The sequence below is a fragment of the Chaetodon auriga genome, chromosome 4, assembly GCF_051107435.1.
Source record: "Chaetodon auriga isolate fChaAug3 chromosome 4, fChaAug3.hap1, whole genome shotgun sequence".
NCBI lineage: Eukaryota > Metazoa > Chordata > Actinopteri > Chaetodontiformes > Chaetodontidae > Chaetodon > Chaetodon auriga.
In genome coordinates, this window is record NC_135077.1 from 15,726,718 (window position 1) to 15,737,535 (window position 10,818).

The 10,818-nt window shown below is 43.2% G+C and overlaps 1 protein-coding gene across 2 annotated transcripts; it reads left to right on the forward strand.

Annotated features, from left to right (window-relative positions):
• Positions 1-3,286: 3,286 nt before the first annotated feature.
• Positions 3,287-8,991, forward strand: LOC143320123 (dnaJ homolog subfamily A member 3, mitochondrial-like). Of its 2 annotated transcripts, none has more exons than XM_076729566.1 (12): positions 3,287-3,514; positions 4,574-4,710; positions 4,863-4,946; positions 5,423-5,632; positions 5,823-5,975; positions 6,112-6,259; positions 6,490-6,554; positions 6,647-6,775; positions 7,125-7,240; positions 7,384-7,478; positions 7,590-7,728; positions 8,266-8,991. In XM_076729566.1, exons 1-11 carry the CDS (start codon positions 3,310-3,312, stop codon positions 7,712-7,714), a joined length of 1,467 nt encoding a protein of 488 aa, XP_076585681.1. In that variant the 5' UTR covers positions 3,287-3,309; the 3' UTR covers positions 7,715-7,728; positions 8,266-8,991. The 2 variants fall into 2 exon arrangements, with proteins under 2 accessions (XP_076585681.1, XP_076585682.1); XM_076729567.1 differs by having other exon boundaries at positions 7,593-7,728; positions 8,266-8,402.
• Positions 8,992-10,818: the final 1,827 nt, after the last annotated feature.

Here is a 10,818-nt window from a genome sequence, read left to right on the forward strand (position 1 = left end):
ATGTGACAAACTATAATGGCCTTTTCTGTCTTATATCAGAAAATGGTTTGCAGTCTCCCTCCACATTGATGCTTTTGTTTGAGGTCATTTTTCTGGCCTTAAGTGTTTGAGTAGACGCCACTTATTGGTTGTAGGGGAGCAGACGCACACACAAACACAGAGAGACACAGTGAGACCAATCAGCAATTCAGAAGCACAGTCTGTAACCATAACAGCAGCATCATCTCCATAACAGAGGGGAGTGTGGCGCGTCATGCTGGACGTGGTTTCACTTCTGCTCGCTCGCTCTTGCTCTTGATACACGCTCTGCCCTCCGGTGATAACAGCGGCTGTGTGTGTTTCTGAAAAGTGATTGTGAGATGTTCAGCCTCTCCTCTGGCTGCATCTATCTCATGTTAACTCGTGATGTGAAAACGTCAGTGACTGTCCGGGAGAGGCTGGGACATCACAGACTCCCACCGCTCTCGTCAAAACCACCAGCAGGAGAAAGGATCGGTGCAGGGTGGGAGTGATGGAGGGCTGCAGGGAAATTTAGGTGACAAGGTATATTTTTTGTTTATTATCATATGAACCACCATGAACCAATGTAACAGCCAGATATGTTTTTTTGAAAGTACAGTGTGCAGCATAATGTTTCCTGAACAAGTTGTTTTGTTTGGACTTTATTGGCTGGCTTCATTAGCTGACAGCACAGATACAGGCAGGAAATGGTGAGGAAGAGAAAGAGGGAAAGATGCAACAAAGGAGTCAATGCACACTCACAGTATATGTACGCACTGTGACCACCAGCCAGCCAGATGCTCCATATAGGACATCTTACTATTGGTGGCATTGTTAGGATTGCATTTCATAAAACTGTGGGACTCAATGACAGATTAAAAACAATTAATCAACATTAATTCAGCAGAGATGTCCTTACTTTTATTCCTTTGTATTGGTCAAACTCCAAAAACAATGGATCCAAACTTACTACTTGTGAGCATCGTTCATTGGGTCTCCTGCTTGGTACAAGTCCATGACCTTATAACCCATGTCCCCAGTTATTAACACTGAAAAAAAGACTGAATGTCTCCAAGCTCAACCTGAGAAAACCCAGATGACATAATTATCGTCTCAGACTTGATGAACCTCATGAACATGCTCGTGTGCTCTCGTGCAGTGTGAAAATGGCAGACTAATTAATAATCTCATTGGTTACACAGCTCAGTTTAAGACTGAGTCATGGGTGTCCGGTTATACTGTATGGTTACTTAATGCACACCTGCCAGCCAGTTAGATTGCAGAATTCTCAGTGGATGCAGTGTAGTGTAACTGTAATGCACAGCTGACATCAGATTTTGGCTCATGCTACAAAAAGGTGAAACTTTCTCCCACATCTCTGCATGTGTTTGAGCTGCTCAGGAGCCATCTGGGTCAGTCGTGTTGTTTTCCTCCATGTGTCTGCGTTTCAGCCCGAGGTATGAGGCAGCCGAGCTGGTTGCCTGACAGCAAGTCTGATATATGGAGGTCTATTACCATCCTTCATAAACCCAACACGCTAATTACAACCACAGGCTTGCACCGAGCACTGCTGCTTTGAACCCGGCGTTTTGTGACAACACGATGGGGCCTTGTGTGTGTGGGGCAGGCGCATAAGTGAAGATTGACACCGCTGCCCCACCTCCCACCGCTCAGATGACTTGACCTCAGACCCTCCATCTCCATAGCTGGAGAGATTAAAAAGCCAAGAATGAGCAGAGGATAAGAAGAAGTGGCTCCAACCATCCAGTCATGTGATAAATCCAATGTCCAAAATGTGTGAACAGAAGCTCATCATTCAGCATATTTGGCCTGTCAGCACTCACATGCACACATCTTTCTATATCTGAATATGCCCCTGTGTGTGTGTTGGCGCTCAGATGCTGGAAGTCGGAGCATCTTTACTGAGACAAGAGGCGCTGCTCACAGTGATATGTACATTACAGAGTGGCAAATGTCAGCCTCCTCCGGTAATGCATTCCTCACAGCCACGCACTGCTGGGATGCTGTTTTGCAGGTCGCCTTGGACACAGTGGAGAATGAGAGCGAGGTGGCGGGGAAGAGGGAGGGGAAACTCAAAGGGGGTGTGAGCCTCTCTTTCATCAGGTCACACACACACTGACAACCATTCAACATGTTCGCCTCATAAAAAAACCCTGACATAATGCTGGACATGAAAATCTTGATCTTTCTCCTCAGCTCTTGTCTCTTATACCATCCACCTGTCATGCCAACAGCGTATCTTTGCTTGGTGTTGTCAGGTTAATATAAGACAAGGTGTAATAGGTTTCTAAAATTATATGATTATACAACTTTTAGAAATCAAACCTCATAACCCTGCACTTATGTGAAGCTCTTTCTTACTTATTGTGTGTTCAGTAAAGCTTATAAATACAGTGTTGTCGGGTTAAACTAAGCGCTTCTGCACTGAAATCCAATGTAATGAAAGAAATCACTTTTTGTGTACAGAAAAAGTGACGTTCTGTCAGTTTATTTCGAAGATTTTAATCACTAAGCTGTAAAAAAACATGTCCGACTTGGTCTTGACACCTGACTGATGTAGAGGATCATTGTTCCTGCCCCACCGGCCTCTCAGTGACCTTTGAACCCTCACCCTGGGACACAAAACTTAAAGTCCCGTCAGTTTTCAGATGGTTAGATAAGAGTCTGACTGCTGCTGTGCCTGGGAACCGTGTGATCCCTGGAGGATGGCGGTATTATTTTTGTTACTATTTTATCATCATCTATCAGTTTCAGAGCTGGAGTTTGTCACTCACAGCTCTGTGACGCCATCTACTGTTTATTTTTATGAAATCTATCTTTATGGTAGCAGCACAGCTTCACTGAAGTCTGGAAAATATGAAAACGTTTCAATGAAATCATTCTCCAAACACATTTCTATAAAGATTAGGGGAATCTATCATTCACATGATAACATTATATTAGCTCCATCTTTACCAGCTGCAACAATAGAATAATGTAGTGATGGTCAGTAATTAAAATCTTGTGTTAAATTACATATTGTTCTGAAATGGATCTTTCTGGATCATGAGTACTTTTACTTTTGGGATTTAAAGTATATCTTAAAGTATATTTTCAAGCCAATACTTTTTAACATTTATATATTAAATGCAGGACTTTCACATAAGTAAAAGATTTCCGTACTAGTCTTAAAATTAGGTGTACATGTTGTTATTTACTTTCCATCACTGCCTTCTGATGTAGTCAACGTTTAAAACCCGCGCATGCGCAGACCGCCGCCGACCCGTTGACACCGGTAGTGATGCAAAAATGGCGTCCTCCGCTGCCAGGTTTACCACACGCTGGTTATCAGCATCTGTTTCTTCTGGACGTCGTAGCGGTCGTTTTCTGAATGTCTCCGCCAGACCTGCAGGAGACGTTTCACCGACGATACTGCCGACGCACCGGGGAGGGATAGCGGTTAGCATCAGCTCCTGGACGCATCGAAATGTCGTGACATTGAGGGGACTGACAGGTGAGACAGCTAGCTAAAGTTAGCTTAACATCACAAGAGTTTCTTAGATAAGCAGTCCACTGCAACTTTCCATCACGCCGACAGGCTGTTTAAGAGCAAAAGCCTCATCGTCCAGACTTTGTGGTGTGCAGCGTTACGAGTGTACAACCGGCTAAAGGCTCCAGAGTCCTGCATGGCTGGTTAGCCTTGATCTGTGTATGATGTAACCGGTCTGTGTTAACTTCACTGTGCGGCAGTATTACATCAGTATTAGCATGTACACACACCGCCTTCGGGGTCACATCGTTTGGCTTTCCATGGTCATGTTGTTAGTGCTGGGACAGCAGACACACCATATTCATTTCACAGTGAAGTTTTTAATGTATTACAGGCAGAGGTGGAAGAAATACTGAGGTCTTGTACTTGTACTAGCAGGACTCTAGTGTAGGGATGCTCAGTTACAAGTAAAGGTCATAGGTTCATGTTCATTTTATGTAGGTGCAGTTCAGCTTGTATTTCAGTAAAACTGCAAAAGTATGGCATCAGAATATACTGAAGTACCTAAAGTAAAATAATCATTGTGCAGAATGGCCCATTTCAGAATACCATACATGATACTGCTGGATTATGATTATTTATGTATTAATGTGTACATCGTTTTAAGTTTGAAGCTGATAAAGATGGATTCATTTTAACAGTTATATACATTTTATCTGCTGGGTTGCTTGTGAATTTCCTCCCAGGGTATCTGTTGAGTTTTATTTTAGTTTATAACATTACTTTGCAATTTATTTGTAAATTATATTATGTAGTATTAGTCTGGATTTGCAAAGTAAGCAGCAGCTTGAGATATTAAAGTGATGTAGTGGATTAAAAGCACAATATTAGCCTCTGAAATATAGCAGAGTTGAAACATAAAGCAGCAGAAAATGGGAATATTCAAGTACAAATACCTCAGAATTGTACTTTTTCGTGGGGCTGTGAACAACAATAAGCTCGTCGTTATGAAATACTGCAGACGCCTCACCAGCATTTGGATAAAGAGTCATACTTCTTGTTAAATAGGCCTTTTCTCTGCAGGCATGAGATGTCCCCATGGCACTGCCTGCCACTCCTTTCACACCAGCAGCAGGTTTGCAAACAAGCAGGACTTCTATGAAGTCTTGGGTGTCTCCCGCACCGCCTCACAGAGGGACATCAAGAAAGCGTACTACCAGGTCAGAGAGACGCTTTGCTGTGTCACACTGTGGTGAAACTGTCTGCAGGGTTTTGATGCTCAAATACCAAGAATGTTTGTTTGGATACCGTTAAATCTGATGCTTTCTCACTCTCTGATGTCGTCGTCCTCCTGCTTTTTGTCTCTCTCCAGCTGGCAAAGAAGTTCCACCCAGACACCAACCCAGATGACCCAGAGGCCAAAGAGAAATTTGCTAAGCTGGCTGAAGCCTATGAGGTGCGAAACCAATTACATGAAAGCCGAGGTTGACCGATGGGGGTAATCAATAAACAAAATAATTTAAAAAAAGCCTTATGAATGAAAAATAAAGTGCACTTAACAGCAGCATTTATTAGCAGACAGCAGCATCTCTGTTTCTGAGGTAAAACTAGAATTTGTAAACTTATAAAGCTAAATAATGTTAGTGCACTCAGTAGCACCCAACTACTAATGTACACAGTCCTGTGACGACTTCCATCCAATATATTGGAAATTAAAAATGTGCATTGTCTTAGACGTGTCTGCATACGTTTTTTGTTTGATCAACCTCATGACCTCAGGCATTGGCCAGTGCCGGTTCTTTCAAAATGCAGGAAATTAGCCTGATTAAACACTGAAGTACAAGGATAATTAAGTTTCTCCTCCAGTTACATAAAGGTGCAGGAGAAGCAGTAAAGCCTGAATGTCCCTGCTCTGCTGTTTTGTGTGTGAAGGTGCTGAGTGACGAGGTGAAGAGGAAGCAGTATGACACATATGGAGCGGCAGGCTTCGACCCAAACCGCGCTGGAGCCGGCCAGCAGCAGTACTACAGGGCCGGGGGCACCACCTTAGACCCTGAGGAGCTCTTCAGGAAGATCTTTGGAGAGTTTACTGGAGGAATGGGCTTCAGAGATGTCCACAGCATGTTTGAACAAAGGCCCGAGGTCAGAATCCCGTCACTGTTGCAACAGTTTTTCATATTACACGCTAAACCGCTCTTGTACATGTAGGTTTTAATTTGCGGTTCAGCCCCTTTTCATTGATATTTACATTAAGGATTAGTCAAACGTGCATCGAGTGTAAAGGGTTGTCATGTCAATACATGTGTCAGATCTGTCTTCTGTCTCTCCACAGTTTGTGATGGAGCTCACGTTTTCAGAGGCAGCGAAGGGCACGAATAAGCAGCTGACTGTGAACATTGATGACGCCTGCCCGAGGTGTGATGGGAAGGGCAGCGAGCCTGGCACCAAAGTGTCTCACTGCCACTATTGCAATGGCACTGGCATGGTGAGTTTCAGTAGTGAGCACGGCCGTTCAGCTTGTGCAGCTGTTTTCAAGCTCCAGTGTCCTTTTATCTCTGACAGTATCAATGTACCACTGAGCTGCTGGTCAGCCACATCACTGACAATGGTGCCCCCTGCAGGAGACAGTCAACACTGGTCCTTTCATGATGCGCACCACCTGTCGACGCTGCGGCGGGAAGGGGTCAATCATAATCACACCCTGCACGCTGTGCCGAGGTTCAGGAACGGCCAAGAAGAGGCAGACGGTCACTGTACCAATACCAGCTGGTGGGTCCTCACGCAGAGGAGACAAACTCACACATCTGTTTGGAAAGGAGCAATAGATTCTCTGTATATCCGGAAGTAATATCCTTTATACAATCACGTGTTCACAAAGTGGTGAACCTCGCTCCATCCTCACCTGTCTTGACTGAGCCTTTCCAGGACGCCCCATTCATACCCAGTCATGACAAACACAGCTTGGCAAAAATAATCATTTTTGTGACGTTTTCTCACAGGAGTGGAAGACGGTCAGACGGTGAGCACGTCAGTCGGGAAAAATGAAATCCTCATTACATTCAGGGTGAGTTTTGCTTGTTTTTTAAGCATTTCGGTAGTTATTGTTACCGGAGTAGTGTTTGAATTTGAAGTGTTATATCTAAAATGTCTGAACAGGTCCAGAGAAGCCCAGTGTTCAGGCGCAATGGAATAAACATCCACTCAGATGTGTTCATCTCCATAGCTCAGGCCATCCTGGGGGGCACAGCCAAAGCGCAGGGCCTCTATGAAACCATCAGTATAGTGGTGAGTAAGAGGAAAGGCTGCACCATGTGGACGATGTATAATTCTACTGTGGACTCTGAGGACATTCTTCCTACTCAAAATACACTGCCGGCTGGAGCTTACTTATTTAGAGTCATAGTTAAAAGCTAAGCGAGAGTCTAATGTATCTGTAAAAAATCAGCATTCATGAATAAAAGTGAGGTATAAAGCAACAAGTTAAGCACTTAACTGCAGTTTTGGAGTACTGGTGCTTAAATTGATTCTTTCTGGATGTATCTACCGGACACGTCTTTGTCTCCAAACACGTTTCCTTGCACAGAGTTTCAGTGCAGGACATTCCTGTTTGTTGTAAAGCCACCTGTGTTTTCAGATTCCTTCTGGCTGCCAGGCTGACCAGGTGATCCGGCTGCAGGGGAAAGGCATTCGGAGGATGAACAGCTACAGCTATGGAGATCACTACGTTCACATCAAGATCAGAGTGCCAAAGTAAGACCCACATAGATATTACATTCTTTTCTCTTCCTTGAATGTGAGAAAAAACTCTGCAGTAAGTGTGATTTGTAATTTTATTACACTGTGAAGAGGGAACAATTGCACATCATTAAGTTTCTGGTCTCTTATTCCTGCAGGAAGTTGACTCGCCGGCAGCGCTCTCTGTTGCTGACGTATGCTGAGGAGGAGACGGACGTTCAGGGGACCGTCAACGGTGTTAATCCTTCTACAGGTCATTTCCACCATTCAGTCATTCAGAGACACGCAGACACAGAGTCCGTCAATCCCTCTGCACTGCAGTGGCGTTAGCAGCTGAGCTCATGCAGTGTGTGTTTGTGTCCAGGAGGGGGCAGCAGCTCTTCAGGTTCTGGTTCGAAGTCGACCGGCTCAGAGGAGGGACAGGAGAATCAGCAGCAGAAAGAAGAGGAAGGAGGTTTCTTCTCCAAGCTTAAGAAGTTGTTTAGCTGACACTCAGGCTGCAGGTGGGAGCTTCAAACAGTCTCTGCCTCTGACTTCTGCCCTGATATGTTCCAAACATAAACATTACATTCAGCTGTACTGTTTCTCAGCTTATTTATAAAAACACATTTAAAAACAACAGATATAACGATGGAAGTCGTCACAGGACTGTGTAGCTACCACTGATTACACCAAGGTCATGTCCTCGATACTGTTTCAGGGAATTTTGGTGTTTTATGGTATGAGGGAGACTTTATATTACATTTTGAAGCTTTTAGCCCGGTTAGGTTATTTTTAAGAGTCACAATCCTTAAATTGGACTGTTTTAGTCCAGAAACATGCAATAAAATAACAGGATTTGATGTTTCTTCACTAAAATTGTATTCCTGACTGTGTAAGGGGATAGAATTTACCAAACATACATCATAACTGTTGTAAAGAATGTGATAGGATAGTCACTTTGTACTCTTGACTCAGTTTTTTTTTAATCCTGGCTGTGGCCGTGTCTCCCCAGCTCCAGTTACATGTCAAACACTTGACTCACTTTCTTCCCTCTCCAGGTGGAAAACCGCGGTAAACATGCTAAAGGAAGAGAAGAAATCCACTGACGGGGCCTCCAGGCTGTCTCCTCCTGCTCCTGAGAGAGGGAGAGTGGTATTCGTGTTGACACAGTCGCACATTGATGAAACTGAGGTTGGCAAACAGGTCAAGTCGACGCCAGGTCCACCCACACACCCACTGGCCCGTCACCACAGACAGGTGCTGAGCTGAGAAACTCAAGAACTGCTGGAAGAGGAGCAAGAGTGCGACTACAGAGGACTATTGTGGCCTAACTCTCCTCCCTGTCTGAGTTTGAAACCGCACTTCTCACTGACATTAACCCTATTTAAGAAAACCAAGAGAGATGAGCCAGAAAAATGGCAGACAAGAATTTTATATCAACCTGACAAATAATTTTGGATGACCAGACACAGAACTTAAACGATTTTATTGCACCACTCACATTTCGCCTGCACACACTCATCTGAATAGGACGCTGCTATGACCAGTACCTCATTTTTAGTTTGCAACTCATACAGTTTTGTATTTTAATTCGACGCTTGGAGTCACTGGATGTTAAAACTTCCCAAAATCTCAAAAACGTGTTGGGAGGATGTAGAGTGTGATGTAAAAACGGGAAGAGAGAGGGAGTTTGTCTGAGTCAGACATAGTTTTTCTTGGGTGAGTTGTTGTACCTCTGTGTGGCAACAAAACTGTGCAATGCAATAAAATGGGAAAACCTTGAGAATCACTTTTCTTTATTTCAGATAAATTTCCAAACTTCAGCTTTAACATTTATATTGTAATACTAAAAGTCAACAGTAGATGGCGGTGTGAGTCAGAAAAGATTTGCTTTTTTTTTTTTTTTTTATTCTAAGACTTTCTTCATCACTCCAGCCCTCTGACCGTTGGGTGTTTTCAGTCACCCTCTTCATCACGGTGTGCAGCGTCTGAACAGAAGCTTTGTGAGGGTCATGGAGAACAGGGCGTCAGATCAGGGATTTTCGACTGTGCTGACACTCAAAGTGGTCAGTTCTTCACAGACAGGACATAGTTTGTAAATGCTTGAAAGGGATGAGGATCACTGTGTTTCTCTGGTGCTAAAGGACAAGTTTATCTGTTTTATGGGAACATGTAATACTTCACTTTGCATTCATTATTTGGGAATCAGGTGGAAGAAGTTTGTGATCAATAATTTGCTCATTTTTAAGTCCCAAGGTTTGTTGTTCGATTAAAAAAAGTAAAAAAAAAAAAAATCATTGGGATGTGTTTCTAAAAGCACAAATCTTTCTGACAGGTTGCAGATATTATATAAAGGAAGATGATGTTTCAGATTAAGCTGAGCTGAGAGATGTGAGTGTAACACACACTCATGCAAATGTGCATGAATCAAAACTTCATGACAGGAGCAACTGAGGACAATTAGACCAGAATAGAAATGACTAATCCCTCCTGGTTTATGATCATCTTATGATCATCTTGATAAAAGGATAATCATTTAATCTCCAAGCAAAGCTAATTTCTACTTGATGGCATCAGTGCAGGTACAGACAGATTTCACAGCCCAGTGCTGCCACTTGACACCAAAAAATAAAATGCTGGTAAATGTTTTTGCTGGATTTTCTCTCTTATTGTGCCCAATCCTCTCCTCATGCATTGACCTGTACGGAGCAATTTGCACTTTTTTGCATTTTCTAAGGCCAACAATATGACACCTGCTTGTGCCTTTAAAGTATTTGGATCTGTTGCACACCATTTTGTGGCTCTAGGAGTGATATTCCTGACGAAACTTCATGAAAAATCATGAAAATGAGTCTCAGATGTTTTTTCATCTATGCCATTATCAAAGTTTGGCAAAAATATTTTACACAGTTCAGTTTTTGATGTCAAATAGCATATACATGAAAAAAGTCTGATTTGATCGGGAATGACCCACCAGGAAGCACAAATTTCACTTCCTTCTTATTCTGATCGGCACAGAAGATTAAACCCAGTTCTAACAGCTCAGACTGACGTTTGCACTCCACTTTGCCCTCTGCTGAAATGGAAACTGTAAACAGCAGAAAACATGCAGTCGAATCAATGTCACACACCAGATAAACTGTTGATGGTTAACAGGTTATCTGGGAGGATGTGTGGAGGGTCAGAAGCAATGCTGGGACTGGAAAATGTCCAAATATGTCCAAATAAAAACAATATCTTTAGTCTTGAACACATCAGTAGCAAAATCCTAAATATGAATAATGAAGTTTGCACGTTCCGCTTCCTCTCTAGGATTTAGGATGCTACAAATTACCACCGTTCCCCGTCATTTTGATGTCGTCATAATCGTAAATCTCTCTTGCTCACTTATTACAGGATGCCACGATGAGTAGGTTGCTGTACTCCGTCTTACTCACCCTTCTGAACCCTGTGAGGGTTGAAAACCGCGTTGTTTTCAGGACCAAACCGAGGTCCCCCTTCATGTTCCTCGCCTCTCTGGTTTGGAGGGAAAGAAAGAAGAATGATTTCATGTGTGAAAAGATGCTGGTGGTGAATGTAAAACGGACGTTGCATCACATGAGGACAGAAGG

Bases quoted from the DNA above. Each gene is read 5' to 3' on its own strand.
- LOC143320123 (XM_076729566.1), top strand. From the start codon at position 3,310: ATGGCGTCCTCCGCTGCCAGGTTTACCACACGCTGGTTATCAGCATCT. The intron at 3,515-4,573 runs GTGAGACAGCTA...TTTTCTCTGCAG, and splicing joins GACATTGAGGGGACTGACAG to GCATGAGATGTCCCCATGGC. The intron at 4,711-4,862 runs GTCAGAGAGACG...GTCTCTCTCCAG, and splicing joins TCAAGAAAGCGTACTACCAG to CTGGCAAAGAAGTTCCACCC.